The sequence below is a fragment of the Neohortaea acidophila genome, assembly GCF_010093505.1.
Source record: "Neohortaea acidophila strain CBS 113389 unplaced genomic scaffold BDY17scaffold_3, whole genome shotgun sequence".
In the NCBI taxonomy this organism is placed as follows: Eukaryota; Fungi; Ascomycota; class Dothideomycetes; order Mycosphaerellales; family Teratosphaeriaceae; genus Neohortaea; species Neohortaea acidophila.
Window position 1 is genome coordinate 976,335 of NW_022985512.1, and position 17,529 is coordinate 993,863.

The window sequence follows — 17,529 nt, forward strand, 5'->3', positions numbered from 1 at the left end:
TTGTCTTACCACTTCTCCCCCTCTGATCTGATCAGCTGCCCTCTGCCTCTCACATTCTTTGTTGCCTGTCTCTCTCGTCTTGCACACTGCACCTCATTAACACACGCAGCCGCAGCATCACGCGACATCCCTGAGTCACCACCGAATCTCTCCTGCCTCTACAAAAGGGAGAGCTGACTGACCTCACCCGCCCACCGGACAACACCTCCACCTCCTCCACGACTGCTACCATCAGCGGAAACACCATTCGTACTGCCTCCAATCACATTGCTGGCCTGCGATGACTTCGCAGAAGTCTGCCCTTCCCACCCAGATCAAGCAGACCTCACCCCGCAAGGTCTCGCTCGACCTCGACCCCTTTGCCTCCCCCGCAGAGTACTATGGCAAAAGCCACGGCCCTAGAAAGGTGGCCAAAAGTCGCACATATTCTGCCGTAAGTCTGCCATCATCCACGAGACCTCCGTCTCCCCGTTCAGAATGCCTACTGACGCGACGCCCCCAGAATGGTCCCCGTCTTGAGGGTGTAGAAGGCGTCACCACGCTTAGGCGGCGACAAAGTCACGGTCCGTCCAAGCCATCTTCTTTCTTACACCACACCACCTAACCTCCACTTCAGATGTCCAAGGAGATACCCCTCGCCGATTCCTTCTTAACGTGGAGGAAACTCGCAAGACTCTTCTCGCACGCGAAGACACCGACCACAACATTCAGATCACCATTGAGGATCATGGCCCCAAGACCCTCGCTCTCGGCACCGCCGCATCTGGGGGCTACAAGCGCTTTGACATTCGCGGCAATTACATGGTCAGCAATCTGCTCCAAGAACTGACGCTGGCCAAGAAGTATGGCCGTAAGCAGATCGTGCTTGATGAGGCGCGTCTCAACGAAAACCCCGTGAATCGCATGGCCCGGCTCATCAAAGACCAATTTTGGCCGAATCTCACGCGTCAAATCGACGGGCGCAACGTCTTCCAGGTCGCCAGAGATCCCAAGGATTGGACCAAAGAACCACGCCCACGCATTTACATCCCCGTTGGAGCGCCAGAACAATACGAATACTACACACGGATCGCCACCAAGCATCCCAAGATGAACTTGGACGTTCAGTGGCTGTCGGCAGATCCGAGCAACGCGGACTACGTGCGAGATCTCAACGAAGCCCCCGGCCTCCTGGCCATTGCAATGGAGCGCGTCGAGGACACGCCCGAAGGCGAGCCGGACTTTCGTGGCTTGCCCTTCGTCGTTCCCGGTGGCCGCTTCAACGAACTCTACGGCTGGGACAGCTACATGGAGACCCTTGGCCTGCTCATCAACGACCGCGTCGACCTGTGCGAATCCATGGTGCGGCACTTCTGTTTTTCCATCCAGCACTACGGCAAGATCTTGAACGCCAACCGAACATACTACCTCTGCCGCACCCAACCGTGCTTCCTGACTGACATGGCCCTGCGGACATACGAGCGGATGGATCATTCGCAGAAGAGCCATGATTTTCTTCGCTTTGCAATGCTGGCGGCGATCAAGGACTACTACAATACATGGATGGCTTCTCCCCGTTACGATGCCGAATCCGGTCTTTCATGCTACCATGCCGATGGCGTGGGAGTGCCACCCGAGACCGAGCCCACCCATTTTGTGCATGTCATCCAGCCATTCGCCGACAAACACAACATGACGTTTGAAGAATTCGTCAAGGCCTACAACTACGGCCACGTGTTCGAGCACGAACTCGACGAGTATTTCAAACACGACCGCGCGGTACGTGAATCGGGCCACGACACGACTTATCGGCTGGAGAAGGTGGCTGCCGATACCGCCACGGTGGACTTGAACTCGTTGCTGTACAAGTATGAGACGGACATTGCTCGTACGATCCGCGAACGCTTCGGTGATCACCTTGAGATTCTGGCCGAGTGGCACGCGGAGGCCAAGCCACATGTCGAGACGTCTGCAGTGTGGGAGCGGCGAGCACGTAAACGACGCAAGATCATGGAGAGCCTGATGTGGGATGAGAAGGAGGGGATGTTCTTCGACTACAACATCAAGACGAAGGAGCAGACTGGATACGAATCCGCGACCACCTTCTGGGCAATGTGGGCGGGCGTTGCGACTCCGCAGCAAGCTGCCGCGATGGTGGAGAAGGCACTCCCACGATTTGAAGTTGCCGGCGGCCTGGTCTCGGGAACGGAAAGATCGCGGCGGCGAGTGGCCCTTCACAAACCCAATCGACAATGGGATTATCCATACGGCTGGGCACCGCAGCAGATCTTGGCGTGGACGGGCTTTCAACGGTACGGGTACGTTGAAGAAGCGAAGCGCCTCGCATACCGCTGGCTCTACATGGTCACCAAGGCGTTCGTGGACTTCAACGGCGTGGTGGTGGAGAAGTACGACGTGACGAAGAAGACCGATCCGCACCGCGTGACGGCGGAGTACGGGAACCAGGGCTCACAATTCGAGGGCGTGGCGACTGAGGGGTTCGGCTGGGTCAATGCTTCGTACGTGTATGGTCTTAACATCATCGATGCGCGCATGAGGCGTGCGCTGGGAGCCATTACGGACTGGGAGACGTTCAGTCGGATGACGGAAGCTTCTGCTGCCCTGGGAGAGCAAAGAGGCCGGCTGCTGGACCGAATGCAGGAACATGGTCAGGAAGAGGAGCATGGAATTGCCGCCGCCGCTGTTGCCGTGCATCATACGCATCACGAAGGCGTGCCGCACAGCCATGAGGATGCATTGGCTCACAAGGCTGTGCATGGCCAGGAGGAGAGGGTGGAGCATCATGGGCCGGATGGGTGGGCGCATGCTCCGAAGAATGCGGTGTCTGTTTGAGGGCGGTTTGTGTTCCTGGTGAAGGATGAAGCTTGTCCTACTGATGCAACTTGACCTACAATATTGAAGCTTATCAAGTCATTCCCATGTGCTTTGCCGATCATTCCTGCAGGGTCAGCCTGACATGGGCGGCGCTGTGAAACCCCACAGTGGGGCCAAAGGGTCAGGCTGCAGTGTTTGCACTTTCGAAGCTTCCCGAATTTCTTCGCTGAGTGAAAGTGAACTACCTCAACTCCAACTGCTTGTGAACCTTTCATCGTCCAAGCCCTCACTCGGAGCCCTTTCCACCCACTTCCACCATCCCTCTCCATCCACTACCACACCCCTCATCACCGCAACAATGGCCACGACCAACGGCAGCCCCGCCAAACGCAGCCGCGTCTGGTTCGACATCGCCATTGGCGGCGCTCCCGCCCGCAAAGTGGTCTTTGAGCTCTACAACGACATCGTGCCCAAGACAGCCGAGAACTTCCGCGCATTGTGCACCGGGGAGAAAGGGACGGGCACGCAAGGCGTTCCGCTGAGCTTCAAAGGCTCCGCCTTCCACCGTGTCATCAAGAACTTCATGATCCAGGGCGGCGACTTCACCGCTGGCAACGGCACGGGCGGCGAGAGCATCTACGGCGAGAAGTTTGAGGACGAGAACTTCGAGCTGAAGCATGAGAAGCCTTTCCTCCTGTCTATGGCCAATGCCGGCCCCGCGACCAACGGCTCGCAGTTCTTCGTCACCACCGTGCCCACCCCGCATCTCGATGGCAAGCATGTGGTTTTCGGCGAAGTGTTGGCGGGCAAGAGCGTGGTGAGGCAGGTGGAGAATACGCCTGTCGGGGCAAACGACAAGCCGGAGAAAGAGTGCGTGATTGCGGACTGCGGCGAATTGCCCGCGGACGCAGACATCGATGCCTTCACGCAAAAGACACCGGACAGCACGGGCGATACGTTCGAGGACTACCCGGAAGACCAAATCGAGCGCGGGCAAGAGTGGGAGGGCAAGCAGATTGCAGACATTGCGGCACAGCTGAAGGATATGGGCGCGCAGGCGTTCAAGGGCGGGGAGTTGGCGCTGGCGTTGAGCAAGTACGAAAAGGCACTGCGATATCTGCACGAATACCCTGCGCCGAAAGACGACGATCCGCCTGAGCTTGGCCCGAAGCTCAACAAGCTCAAGATTGCACTCTACAACAACTCCAGCTTGCTGCTGTACAAGCTGCAGCGGTACGCGGCCTCGCTGCACGAGGCGGACAAGACGCTGGGCGTGGCAGGCCTTACCGACGCGGAGAAGGGCAAGGCATTGTATCGCAAGGGCGTGGCGGCGAGTCAGTTGAAGAACGAAGACGATGCGCTCGAGTTTCTGGAGCAGGCGCGGAAGCTGGTGCCGGGCGATGCGGCCGTGGGGAATGAGCTGGCGGCGGTGAAGAAGGCGGCGGCGGAGCGCAAGACGAAGGAGCGCAAGGCGTATTCGAAGATGTTCCTGGACTGATGGGCTGCATCGGAGGGCGGGGCTTTGCTGTGCGTTTGAGCGATGATCTGAGGAGGCGTTTGCACTATAGCTATAGAGGAAGTGAAAGAGAGGAGAGCAATGGGAGAGTAGTGTATATCGTCGTGTGTGTAACTGCCCAATGAGGCAACTTCCGCGGCGCCAGATGACCTCATCCCCCCAAGCCCTCCGGCAGCTGCTCGCCTTACCACGAACCATGACCCCACAACATCATCATCGCCTCCTCCTGCCAGCCCCTTAACGCCTTCGCACCACCGCGCTCGCTCATTCTCCCCGCGGCCCCGTCGGTACAAGAGCTGGACTCGAGCACCGCGACCAGGCCATCTATTCGCCGGCACTAGCTTCCTCTCATTCCAACACGTTGCACAGCTACCACCCGACATGCACTCCGTCTGGTGACCGTCGTGAACCTATCCACCCTCCAACACCATCCCGCACCACCCAGCCATGTCGTCGCAGCTCTCTACGGATCCATTGATCCCTGCGACGCACGCGGACGCCACGTCGGCGCCGCAAAAGGAGGGAGCGGCGGCGGAAGACAAGGGCGGCAAGGGGGCAGGAGGGAAACGGAGATTCTTTGGCTTGGGCAAGAAGAAGGACGGCGACAAGGCGGGTGATATGGCGACGACAACTACTCCTCCTCCTCCCACTGCTGCTGCGCCATCGTCTGCTGCCCAAACAACCCCAAGTCCAGCGCCTCGCACCACCACCACCTCCACGCTCCAGCCCCTCCCCTCCCCCTCTCGCACCAACCCCTACCCCGCCGGTATCGCCGTCTCCCCCTCGCGCCTCCGCTCCGCCTCGCCCGCCAGAAGACACAGTCCCGCATCGAGCGAGATCTTCGAGCGCAACGTGCAGGACCCCGCCGAAATCGCGCAGCTGCACGGCGAGCTCGACCCGGCGCACATCCCCTCGCACGTCATCACGGAAGACCGCATTCCGCCGGCGCTCGAAGCGTCGGCGCAAGCCATCACGCAGGAACTGAACCCCGACGAGGTCGAGATTGTCACTTCCGCCTCCCACCAGCCTGCCGCTGCCGCCGTGCTCGACCCCTCTGCCAGCCAAGCGGATCTCGCTTCGCATTTTGGTGCTGCAGGCGGCGGGCCCCTCTCGGCCGTGACATCGCACGACTCGGGCGACATGCCCGGCCAATCCTCCATCCACCACTCCGGCATCCTGCCCGCCGCCCCGCTCCTCTCGCATGAAGAAGACGGCGCAAGCACCTACGGCCAACTCGACCCCACCGACGTGCGTCGCCTCTCCTTCATCTCTTTCGCCGACGTCGTGCAGAGCGAGCACCAACATCAAGCCGGCGATCCCGCAACAGCAGCAGGCGGGAGTACCTTCCCGCACCTCGCCGCTGCAACCAGCCACGGCAGTCGACCGCGCGCCGGCTCCCCGCTAGCCTCGTCTCCGCCTCTCAACGCCTCCGTGCCCGCGAGCGCAGTCAGCGGCCTCGCCACTCCGCCAGCGCTAGGCAGTCCGTCAGCCGGCGGGGGAGCAGGAGGAGGCTACCACGAGCACTCTCCCTCGCCGCCCACGCACGGCGAACTCACGATCGAGACGCTACGGCAGGCGGTGCGCAAGACTGCGAGCGGCGATTTGAGCGGGCACGCGGGCGCCGGCACGCGCTCGGCGGGCATGAGCAGTCCTGTTTCCGAGGAGCCGTTGTCTGGTGCCGGGGTGGGGAGTGCGCCGCGGAGTCGGACGAATTCTTGAGCGCGTTCGTCGCTCTCGTCACGGGTGGTTCGTGAGGAAGCTTCTTCTCCAGTATGCATGCTTTTCGGTTGTAGTCTGCTTAATCGGCAGGCTGATAGGGTTTGTCATTTTTTCTGTCTTATGGAGGAGATTGGACGATAGGCTGGCGAGGGAAGAGAGATTGGATACAACATTGCAAGCCGTAGCCCGTTGCGACAGAGCAGGAGGCACAGAGACAGACTTGCGTCGAAACTTGATTGCTACGAACACTTTCTCACTTTGATTGTAAGGCAAGTTCACTCTGCTTCTCATTTCCTTCCATTTCTACTTGGGGTACTTTTCCAGCGAGCCACGAACAAGTACAGAAAACCTCTCACTTCAACTCTTTCATTTCATCTCAAGAAAAGAAATCAGGCAAGAGTCCATCCGCCTTCCAGTTCCGAGGACTCCAGCGCGCCATCGCTTGGGCAGGAAAAGGCATGCATTGAACTCTCGTTTCTCCCCACTTCATCTCTGTATTCACTCCGCCGTTACCGTAGCAGGAGGATCCTCAACTGCAGCAGGCGCATCAATGACAGCAGCATCGGCAGTAGAAGCAGCAGCAGCAGCACCCGCATCCTCCATCTTCACATCCGGGTCTTGCTCCGCCTCGCCCTCCTCGCCGCCATCCTCAACAGCGTTCTCATCAGCCTTCTCCATCTCCGAGGCAGTAGGAAGCAAGACGGGCGGCTCGACGGTCGTCGCAGAGGACGGGGCGGTTCCAGGAGCCTCGACGACGGACGAAGCGGGCGAGCTCTCCCGCTCGCTCTTGACCTCGCCGAGCCCGCCGGCACCGCCGTCTTTGCCGCCGTCTTTCGTGGCTTTGGTGCGGCGTGTGTAGTCGCTTAGACTCAGCTTCTTTTTCGCGGGACTGGGATTGACGGCGGCGGTGACGGAGGGGGAGAACAGGGGGAAGATGGGCGCAGTGGCGCCTGGAGTCATGACGAGGGGGGACTGAAGGATGGTGGCGTTGTTGTTTGCGTTGGTGAAGGGTGTGGTAGCGGTAGTGGAGATGGCGGATGAAGGGGCCGAGGTGGAGAAGGGGTTTGTGGGCGGAGGCGGCATTTGGAGGTGCATATCTGGGGGTCGCTGGTGATGGAGTGCGGACGGAGCGAGAGGTTCGGATGCGGGAGGTGGAGCGGAGAGGGTCGAAGGTGCAGAGGCCGTCTCGGTGTCGGTAGGTTGAGAGTCTTTCACATTGACATCCTTCATTTCGACGTCTTGAGCTTCGGCCTGTTCAGTCGTAGGTTCCAACTCGTCACGCGCGGGAGACGCCGATTTCACAGGCTGTTGGCTCGCGACCGAATCCAGCTCCATCTTTTCGTCCTCCTTGATCTGACGTTCGGCCTCCGCCAGAGCCTGAGGGCCATTCGCTCGCGCGTTGTTGAGTGCGCAGCGCTGTAACAGGCGTTGCGTGGTGGAAATGTATGGCCTCCGCGGCTCTGATGAAGGCAGACGCAGCATATCTGGTTCCTCCTCTCGATCGCACTGCACGCTAGCATCGACGTAGTTTGGCTTGGGCCTCCTCGGCGCTTTGGCGGCCGCTCTAGCGGGGGAGCTTCGTGCCGTGGAGCCCTTGGGCTTCCTGCCAGGCTTAGACGGCAGGTTCAGTTGCTTGGCTGTGCCTACGTCCGCATACTTCGAGGATGCTGCCGGCTGTTTGGAGGAGGTCGGGTTGGGCGTCTGGGCGTTGGAGCCGCCACCACTATGGCGCTTCTTCTTCCCATGCTTGCCGGTCATCTCCTCCTCTTGCTTCTTGAACATCGCCTCTTCTTTGGCCAGCTTCTTCCGCTCCCGCTCCGACATCTCGGACATCTTGGGCAGCGCGGCGGAGGGAAGGTAGTGGGAGTTTGGCGTGATGTCGCGACTTGCGGAGTCGCGACCTGCTGAGCCAGACGCAGACCGAGACTCCGAGGGCTCATCTTCACCATCGACTCGGCGGGCCTCACTGCCAGAGCGGCTGTTGAGGTTTGTGTTCAACGGTGACATGTAGTGTGAACTTTTCGCCCTCTTTTTCGACTTCACTCCCACCTTTACCGGCTGTACTTCCATGCTACTTCTATTCTGCATGCCTCGGCGGTCGAGTCTTGCCATGAAACAGTTCTCCACGGGTCGGTGACAGCCACAGGGTCCGCAGTTGGTCAGCACATTCGACACCCACGCATTCATTTGTTCCAGCTGCGCTTCGGACATGGGGTTCTGCTCATCGTGTGTGTACCCGGGGATACTGTCGCCAGCTTCCCAGGCCACCGATATCTCCGTGCCTGGATCGATTTGCGTGGTCGCGATGAAACAGAAGCGGTAGTCCCTCGAGTCCGTGACTAGCACCTGCAACTTCGCGTTGGGCTGACAGCTTCGCCGAACATATCGCATTTGAGTGCCTTCGTTCCGCGCGTCAACATAGATGGGTAGCTGTGAGTGGAAGAAGACGAACGGCTCCGGGTGTCGAAGCGAGGCCCAGCGGTTCAAGGGGTCTTGGATGTAGTCCTCCCGAAACCCGACGTAGCCTTTGAGCTCGCCGATGAAAGCGTTAGTCGCAATCGGCTCTCGCACAGTCAGCCACTTCCAGGTGGGGTGGTTGCCATCGGCATCCTTGACGCGCTCGTCGTGCTCTTCCCGCTGCTCGACAACGGCTTTGGGGGACATGTCCTCGAGGTCGCCGTCGTACCGCCATAGAATTTCGCCTTTGGCGCGGCCATGCGTTTCCTTGAAGTCGTCGTCCGGCGCGAGGAGCCAGTCCGAGAGGGCATTGCTCACGTCGGTGGAGGCATGGCAATTCGAGTCGGGTTCGATCCAGTCGTTCATATAACAGCGAATGAAGTGTTCGGAGTAGAGGTCGGAGGGAAACTCGGGGGAGTTGGAGACGCTGCGGCGATGATTTGCAGTCGAGGCGTTGCGTTTGCGTGAGTGGCCTTTTGTGGAGGTGACGGTGGCGGTGGAATCCGAGGGACGGTGGCTCGTTTTCGGTCGTTTTGCAGGAGGGGGCTGATCGCGGGGGCTTGCGCTGTTGCGATCGTGTCGCGCCTTGTCGAGCGGCCATCCGTTGGTGTACGCTGGCTCTTTGACCTTCTTCTTGTGGCTCTTCGGAGCCGCGCGCTTCATACCATTGACCTCCGATGCCTGCTCTTCCCTCTTGATCTTTTGTCGCACCCGCGCACTCTCGTGGTCGAAAGCGCGCGGGCGGCAGTCGAGGCAGTAATGTTGGAGGTCGTCGGGAAGAGAGCGGTCTTCGTATTCGGGGTAGTAGCACACTTGATGCTGCCATCGATTGCAGTCATCGCACTGTACGGTCCAGCCATCGTCATCGGGATAGCCGCAGATGCAGCTTATCTGTCCATCGTCTTCCGGGCTGTCGTCCAAGAGCGGAGCGACGGGGGCGGCGCGATCGACGCCAAGGCCGTTGGGCTGGAGAGGGTGAGAGGTGTGATCGTGACCGAGTAGAATCGGAACAGGATGGGATGTGTCTGTCATGCTATCACGTCGAATAGAGCGTGCTTCGAGGGTGGGGTTTAGGTGACAGACTGCTTCCTTTCTCGGTGTCGCATGACTGTGGTTTCGCCGGCAACGAGGATTTGGAGTCCGCTGACGTCGTGAGCACGACTGTCTCGAGTTTTGGGATGGAATCGAGGGTGCTGCTCTCGTAGGGTGATGTGCTCTCTCCTCGTAGAGTCTTAGGGTGGACGAGGCGAGGGCGAGAAGGGTTTGCCGACGTCCAACGCTCGAGAAGTGGTTCGAGGGGGCTTTCGACAGAGGTGTATGTTCGTTAGAAGTGATCGTGAGAGACGCGCGGGTCTCTGAGGGTGTGAGGGGGGCGCGGAGGCGAAGGGCGGAAGATGGAGGGGGGCGCGAAGATGGGTGTCAGGCGGGCGCGAGGTCGGAAGAACAAAGGGAGAGGGCGTGGAGGGGACGTAGAAAGGATCCGACGGGGCGGCAGGAGGGAAGAGATGGAGGATGAGGGAGTGGTGAGAGGGGGACTGGTGGGATGGGAGGGAGGAGCAACGAGAAAGATTGCAGCAGGGCCACTCTCACTCACGCACTGGCTGGCCTGGCTGCCAAGCGGACCAAAGTCAGAGGGCAGCAGCGCGCGAACCACGACCTTTGGCAACGCCTCGCGAGCTTCAGGGTGAGCGCGCCATAAAGTCAAAAGCTTGTGCCGTAAGCGCTGCAAGCCTGAGGCACGCCGTCTGGCCTGCGCCGGCCGCGGGTTGACGGCTTGCCTGATTCAAGCATCTCGTCTTTCCTGTCGTTTCCCGGCGATGCCACCGCGCATCTTTGGTTCACCCAGCCTCCCCGACCGAGTCACGTGGAAGGGCGAAGAGCGGTACTGTATCTGTGTCGGGTGGGTCCAGCAGAGAGAGACGACGGGACGGGCATGGGTTTTTGGTTGCGGCTCGCTCGAAACAGTCTGGCGTCGAATTCCGTCTTCAGCCCGCGTTGGCGAATCAGAGACGGCGTATGCTGGCGGCGTGAGTGCACCTGTGGCCGGGGGTCGCAATACTTCGTTACTGTTACCCTTATGCCCTCTGTGGTTTGATTCCCGGAAGAGGGCGTCGAAATCCGGCAACTGAGGTCAGGGGAAGAGGATACCAGGTCAGGGAAAGAGGCGAACACGTCAGGGAAAGAGGCGAGCAGCAGGAAACACAGCTTGAACATAGATCTGCCGTCCTCGTGCCATACGAGGGATGCCACCAAGGCGAGACCGATGACGCGGGCGAGACGTGCGCGAACGAACGGACGGGTGAACATCGTCCTTTGGAGTATCTCGAGTATCAACGCCTGAACCCACGCATCTCCGCCTCAGCCCCTCTCCGCAACGTTCTCCTCCCTCGAACTGCCTATCTGCCCCATCGTACGCGACACGTCACCACCCCAAAGCTCCGCCGGCTCCTCCTGAATCTCCGTTCTGCCCGTCATATTCCCAGGACTGTACTGAGGTGGCGTGGCCGTTGCTGGTGAAGATAATGTTGGGCTAAAGTACGCATCGGAGCCATACAACTCGCTCTCTCTGCCTCCGCGTTTGGCTTCCTTCGAGGCGATCGGATAGCCCGCGAGTTCCGGCGCGTGAGTGCCCGTGGGAATGTTCTGGTAGTTGGCTTGCAGGGGCGGAGATGGAGGTATCGTTGAGTGGTTCTTGCGGGATGCGCCGTGGCGGCGGAATAGGAGGTAGAGAGTGAGGGCAGTCAGGATGCAGACGACTGGGATGCCGACTGCTAGGCCGATGATGATGGGGTCGTCGGGGTGGGATGAACTGTTCTGATGGTCATGCGGATGGCGAGGTTAGATGCTACTTCTCAACTATCGTGGCGTCTTGAACCAGTGGACTTACCGATGACTTTGCGGCCGCCTTGGTAGCTGCCGATCCAGCGACAGAAGCGATCACCGATGTGACTGTGGTGGCAACTCCATTCGCCCCTGTTGTAACACTGCTGACCGTTTGCGTGATAGATGAGGATGCCGAATCGGTTGTCGCGGTCGCTGCTGCTGCCGCACGCGAGCCCGGCACAAGATCAGATGGACCATTCCCTATGCCTGCGAGAGCGAGTTCAGTCATAGCACCGCCCGCAATCCAGCGGCCTCATCTCACCTCTCGTCGCACTTTGCACGGTCGACGGATTCACCGATGGCGTGACGGAGATGAAGGCATACTGCTTGGGGTCGGCAAGACTGAAGAATTCCGTGCCGGCGGTGGTACAGCAGTCCCATGAGCCTTGTGACGAACGCTCAGCAAGTTGGAGCGTGGCAGAGAGATGGACGAGGACTCACGATTGCCATCACAACACCACTCCCCACTCGGACACCAGAGCAGGGCTTGGTTGCCACTAGATGAGAGTCGTCAGTGGTGGACTCGCATGCAGCCAGAACGCACACGATCAAACGAACCCCTCGCTCATGCCGGCTGTGCAGATGCGCGGGCAAGAAAGCGACGGCCACGACGCATCAACACAGCTGTGCCGCTCGTAATAATCCTCGTTGGCGAGATAGCAGAGCCCGTCGGTCATGCATTCCCAGTTCAGTGGGCAGCAGATACCCGCACCGCTGTCCCCACATGGCACGTCTTCTAAGGAGATGTCGCCGTTCGGGTAGTAGCATGCTTGCGTTGCGGCCGCGAAGAAGTTGCCGCAGAGCAGAGAGGCTATAAGAAGGCAGTGTGCGAGTAGGGTGGCCATTGTTACAGCGACAGGAAGACGTCTGGTGGGAGCATCGATGTTGGTTCATCGGCTGAGGGCCAAGTGTTGGAGGAAGTGGTGGCACTGAATGTGAGTGGGCGAGTGAGAGAGGGACGTGAATGAAGAAAGATGACATCAAACGCAGGCCGAGTCAAGTTCGTGCATCTGATTCCGTCCATCAAGAGCCTGGTCGATGCGCATAAACTGCACAGCCTTTCTCGTACAACCACCCTGTCATAACCAATGTAGCACAACGCACTGACGATCTACACTCGATGAACTAAGACTTCCTTATAGACACCATGTCATAACAAGTCTACATGACCATGGCAAAACAATCAGGCTCGCCAACGCTTACTGTACTCTCACTCGGACTGCAAAGGATATCCCGGGGCTGCAGCGAGTCGAGGGAACATGGGAATCCAGCCGCCCTCAGCGTGCCGCCGGGTGGCGACATCTCTCGGATGTTTGCACGGTCTCAACATTCAGGAACGACGACGACCTACCAAACACCAACTGTACTACGTTTTGACACACCACCGAGATGCGGTGCGGTTCAACACGACCCCTTCCAAATCCTACAGCCTAGTCACGTGACTTTGGCCACCTTACAGCTCCGTCATTTACGATCATTACAACATGGACAAAAAGCAGCCGAGAGGACAGGAAAGAGAGTCAGGATTAGCATTAGCGATTGCTTGGTATACGAGATATAGGCCTTGGAAGAAGAACTCTAGCCGAAGGCTTATGTACAGGGGGGGAAAAGCAACTCTCCAAGAAAGGGAACCGGCAGACCATAGAAAAACAAGACACGACTGTTGCCCTCCAACGCGCACGCAGACGGTTTCGATCGAACCGTCTCGGTTGGGTATTTCCATTCCCGTTTTTCTCCGTCTCTTTCACAGTTCCTCCTCTTCCAATTCCGCCCCGACTGTAGCGATTAAAACACAATACGAGAATAGTGGTCGATGCATGCGCGATAAGCTGCACCGCTTGGATGGATGCGACAAGACAGAGCGTCTAGTCGTCCTCCTCCTCCTCCGCCGCCTTCTGGCTGATGACCCATCTCGGCTCGCCGTGCTCGTCCTTCTCGTGCTTGAGCGCGAGCTTGCTGAGGTGGCCGATGATGTTCTCCATCTGGGTGTCGTGGACGCTGCGGTTCTTGCGGCCGAGGTCGCTGAGCCATGGGATCTTGTTGAGCAACCAGTAGGTGATGGCGAGGATGATGATGACACCGATCGAGTAGGCCCAGATGACCACAGCGGTGACCACGTCGGTGCGACCGGATTGATGCTGCTTGTACCAGTACTGCGAGAGCGGGTCGGGAAGAGGCTCCTGGTGGATACCTCCCGAGAGCCAGCCGAAGATACAGAAGAGCGTGGCCACGGCGTCGACACCGCCAATGGCGCCAACCAGCTGGAAGGACGGGAAGGTCCTGGCACCACGGGTGACGAAGATGAGCCAGTTCTCGGTGAGGGCGACTTCAAGGAAGAGGACTTCTTGGATGTTGCCGAAGTTCTGGATGATACCGCCGTTGGGAATGTACATGGAGCCGAGGACGACCCATGTGAAGAGGGCGAGTTCGACACCGAGGATGACGGAGATGATCCAGATCTTGGGAAGCTGCCACTCCACCGGGCGCTGTTCGGAGTGAGCGTTGTCGTAGGCAACCGCGACGGTGGCCAAATCGGCGAACAAGGCGATGAACACAATCAGATCCGAACGGATGGTGAGGTTCAGGATGATCATGGAGGTGGTCAAGAAGATTTCGAGATGGAGACAGAGGGCAATGCGGTACTGGATGTAGGCCTGGGAGGGAGGGAGGGTCAGTAAATACCGTCAGAAGCGAGCACGCAATGTTTAAAACACACCTTCATGCGCTGGAAAATTTGACGAGCGGTCTTGATGGCCAAGACGATGGTGGAGAGACCGGGGGCGAGGAAGACGATATCGGCAGCGGCCTGGGCGGCTTCGGAAGCACCCTCGACAGCGATACCACAGTCAGCCTTCTTGAGCGAGGGAGCGTCGTTGACACCTGTAGCGCGGTCAGCGGAGGTCGCAGAATTAGTGTGGGGACAGGATGTAGCATACCATCACCAGTCATGGCAGTCAAGTGACCACGCTGTTGCAGCATCTCGACGACCTGGTACTTGTGCTCGGGGAACACCTCGGCGAAACCATCGGCACGCTCGACAAGATCGTGCTGAGTGGAGCCGGAGAGACCACCGTGAATGAGTTTCTGCGAGTTGTAGACCTTGGTTCCGAGAGCCAACATCTTGCAAGTCTCCTTGGCGATGGCAATGGCATCTCCCGTAAGCATCTTCACGGGCACACCGAGTTGCTGGGCCTCGACGATGGTCTGCGCGGTATCCTCACGAGGAGGATCGAACATGGAAAGCATACCGAGGAGAACCCAGTTCTCATCGTTCTTCTGGTAGGCGACACCGAGCGAGCGGAAACCGCGGCGAGCAAACTCCGAAGCCTTCTCCTTGAACAGATCGGCCGTCTCCTTGGAGCAGTTGGTCAAGTTGAGGATGGCCTTGGGCGCACCCTTGGCGCAAGTGAAGCGGTCGCCACGCAGCGTGCAAATGGTCGTGATACGCTTGGAGACGGGGTCAAAGGGGATGAATTTCTCCGTCTTCCAGTCGTCCTTGAGGATATCACGGGCCTTGGGGTAGCGCTTCAGCGTGAGGATGGTGACCTTGTCGATGGGGTCCAGAGACTTGATGTTGTGAGAAGAGGCGAGAGCGGCACAAGCCATCATCCAGTTGACATCTTCGCCTTCCGCAACGTATGGCTCGCGGATGGAGAGCTGGTTGGCAGTGAGCGTTCCGGTCTTGTCCGAGCACAGAATGTCGACACCAGCGAGGGACTCGATGGCGGTCAGCTTCTGGACGATGGCCTGTTGCTTGGCGAGGTACGCGGCACCGACAGCCAGGGTGGTGGTGGTGACGACAGGAAGACCGACGGGGACACCGATGATGAAGAGGATCAGGACGTAGCGGAGCAGGGTGTTGTCCGCAAAGGTCGGGGTGGCGATGTGCAAGTGACGGAAGAAGCCTCCGATCCAGGCGAGCAGGATCCAGAACATGACGAGCACGAGGAGAGAGGTACCGATGTTGTTCATGATGGCCTTGAAATGTCCCTGATCCTTGGCGCCCTGCACGAGAGAGGCGGTGCGACCGACGAACGAGTGTTTGGCAGAGTGGGTGACGACGGCGTAGGCCTTGCCACGCTTGCAGCCGGTGGTGTAGTAGACGGTATCGCCCATGAACTTGTCGACGGCGAGAGACTCACCCGTGATGGCGGACTGATCGGCGGCGACAATGGAGTGACCCTGGTGCTGGATACCCTCACCCTCACCATCCTCACCCTCCTGGTCTTCCGACCCGGCGGGATCCTCTTCGGGGTTGAGGGCATGTTGCTCGCGAAGCTCCTTGTACTTCTCGAAGTCTTCGGGGTGGTCGTAGTCACAGATCAGACGGGCGTCAGCCGGGATGGAAGCACCTTCTTCGACGACGACGATATCGCCGGGAACCAACTCGCGGGCCTTGATGTCTTGTTCTTGTCCTTGACGGATAACGACGGCCTTCATGGCGATGTCACCCTTGAGGGCGGCGACGACGTCGGCGGCCTGTTTTTCCTGATACCAACCGACGGCGGCATTGAGGAGCAGAATGGCGATGATGACACCCAAATCGATGAAATCTTGAAGACCAGCGGCGATGATGACCGCAAGTTCCATGACTGCGAAAAAGGCATGATTGTCAGCTCGTTGTTCTGCATTGTGTTTTGCCCCACGCGTGGCAGCTCCGGCTGCAGGTCGTGGTGGAGCTCAAGCTGCAGGATCGGCGCCAAGCCTTTTTGCGCCCGCACATAGCTCCGGCTTTCGCCCAAAGCGGCGGCAGGTGAAAAGCAATAACAATGGCTTCGTAAAGCCATTGCTGCCGCAATACCGCGCAGGGAAGCATCGGATGCACGCGGGAAGCTGTAGGGGAACTCACCGTAGAGGATAGGACCGGTGAAAAACATCAAGAACTTGATGAACAAGTTCTCCTTCTCGGTGGTGATCTCGTTGTAGCCAAAGCGGGTTCGGCGGGATTCGACATCCTGGTTGCTGATGCCCTGCTTGATGTCTGCCTCTAGCCACTCCTCGGGCACGACGGCCTCGTCGGCATCGGCGGACTTGTCCTTCTTGACCCAGAACTGCAGATGTCATGTCAGTGAGGGTGGCGACGCGTGATGCGTGCGGCGGGCGGGCGACATACCTTCCATGCCGGCACCTTCTTGTTCTTCTTCTTCTCGGCTTCATCGGCGAAGCCCTCGGCCTTGATGGCGTTGGGGTCCCGGTATGTAGAAATGTACTTCTGCAATGCAGTGTACTCATCTGTCATTTTCCGCGTCAATAACGTCTAACTGCATGCATGTGGGATGTTGTGGGTGGCGGGCATACCGAGATCCTCGATGTTGCCCGGGGCCTGGGACCACTTGCGCGACTTCGATCTGTCCTGCCGTCAGTATCGGGGTGTGCCTGCCCGCGGGAGGGCGAAGGGCGACGGTCGGTCGGCAGCACTCACCTCTCCGCATTGTCACCATTCTCTTCGGTCTTCTCGCCGAAGCTCACGCGCGGCGCCTGCGACATGGTGGCGGCGATACTCTGACAGTCGAGTAAATCGCGTGGACAGATGTCGGAGGGGAGGGGGGAGGGGAGAGTTGACACGACGGTGCTACGAGAGGAGAGAGAAGAGGTTTTGGTGGAGGGCGCGCGGAAGAGCTGGCTAAAAAGGAAGCCCGAGCGCTGAACGGGCCAAACCGTGCGAGCGAGCGAAAGAGAGGAGTGGGCGAGCGAGCGAGCTAGCTTCGTCAGCGGCGACGGTGGGTCGGCGGTTTACCCTTTCCTTTCCGGCGGCAGTCGTGGCCCGTCACGCAAACTGCGGTTATCAAAGCAGCCTCACCCAGCACCACGCAGCTTTTCGGGCGGGCCAGTCGCCTTCTGCTCCCGCAAACTCTTGGTGAGCGATTTTCAGAGCCCTCCGAGCGCGCCGAAATCCAATGCCCGCGCAGAAGCTACCTTCACATGTGGAGCTCGACGGACCGAATGCAGGCGAATGGCAGCGTCACTTTTTGCCGACGACTCCGCCGCGCATCGCGCTACGCTCGCTTTGGAAAGTCTAACGGGCTTATCTCGTGACCCGGGCCAATGGGAAGCGCGCGAATCCCGCACAGCACGAAGCTTAATAGAGCTGTAGCCGGCGCAGGGGCCACTCTACATACACGGTCGGGGGAGCTCAGCAG

At 59.2% G+C, this 17,529-nt stretch overlaps 5 protein-coding genes across 5 annotated transcripts; 3 read left to right on the forward strand and 2 right to left on the reverse strand.

The window, feature by feature from the left end:
* Positions 1 to 96: 96 nt before the first annotated feature.
* Positions 97 to 2,934, forward strand: BDY17DRAFT_100415 (neutral trehalase). Its single transcript, XM_033729103.1, has 3 exons — positions 97 to 433; positions 503 to 563; positions 617 to 2,934. Exons 1-3 carry the CDS (start codon positions 281 to 283, stop codon positions 2,830 to 2,832), a joined length of 2,430 nt encoding a protein of 809 aa, XP_033591867.1. The 5' UTR covers positions 97 to 280; the 3' UTR covers positions 2,833 to 2,934.
* Positions 2,935 to 3,048: 114 nt separating this feature from the next.
* On the forward strand, positions 3,049 to 4,531 carry BDY17DRAFT_293277 (cyclophilin-like domain-containing protein). The gene has a single exon (XM_033732966.1). The coding sequence runs from the start codon at positions 3,173 to 3,175 to the stop codon at positions 4,310 to 4,312; it is 1,140 nt and encodes a 379-aa protein (XP_033591868.1). The 5' UTR covers positions 3,049 to 3,172; the 3' UTR covers positions 4,313 to 4,531.
* Positions 4,512 to 6,303, forward strand: BDY17DRAFT_293278 (uncharacterized protein). Its single transcript, XM_033732967.1, has one exon. It carries the CDS (start codon positions 4,778 to 4,780, stop codon positions 6,047 to 6,049), a length of 1,272 nt encoding a protein of 423 aa, XP_033591869.1. The 5' UTR covers positions 4,512 to 4,777; the 3' UTR covers positions 6,050 to 6,303.
* A 244-nt stretch (positions 6,304 to 6,547) lies between these two features.
* Positions 6,548 to 9,586, reverse strand: BDY17DRAFT_247433 (uncharacterized protein; the record flags this gene model as incomplete). The annotated part of the gene is made up of 1 exon (XM_033730820.1): positions 6,548 to 9,586. A coding segment is annotated over one exon (3,039 nt), but the record flags the coding sequence as incomplete, so codon positions are not given.
* A 3,668-nt stretch (positions 9,587 to 13,254) lies between these two features.
* On the reverse strand, positions 13,255 to 16,628 carry BDY17DRAFT_247614 (E1-E2 ATPase-domain-containing protein; the record flags this gene model as incomplete). Its single annotated transcript, XM_033730836.1, has 5 exons — positions 13,255 to 14,043; positions 14,106 to 14,269; positions 14,326 to 15,981; positions 16,239 to 16,440; positions 16,503 to 16,628. 5 exons carry the CDS (start codon positions 16,626 to 16,628, stop codon positions 13,255 to 13,257), a joined length of 2,937 nt encoding a protein of 978 aa, XP_033591871.1.
* Positions 16,629 to 17,529: the final 901 nt, after the last annotated feature.

Excerpts from the sequence above, each read along its gene's own strand:
- BDY17DRAFT_100415 (XM_033729103.1), top strand. The coding sequence starts at position 281 with ATGACTTCGCAGAAGTCTGCCCTTCCCACCCAGATCAAGCAGACCTCA. Across the intron at positions 434-502 it reads AAAGTCGCACATATTCTGCC|AATGGTCCCCGTCTTGAGGG; the intron begins GTAAGTCTGCCA and ends CGACGCCCCCAG. Across the intron at positions 564-616 it reads TAGGCGGCGACAAAGTCACG|ATGTCCAAGGAGATACCCCT; the intron begins GTCCGTCCAAGC and ends CCTCCACTTCAG.
- BDY17DRAFT_293277 (XM_033732966.1), top strand. The coding sequence starts at position 3,173 with ATGGCCACGACCAACGGCAGCCCCGCCAAACGCAGCCGCGTCTGGTTC.
- BDY17DRAFT_293278 (XM_033732967.1), top strand. The coding sequence starts at position 4,778 with ATGTCGTCGCAGCTCTCTACGGATCCATTGATCCCTGCGACGCACGCG.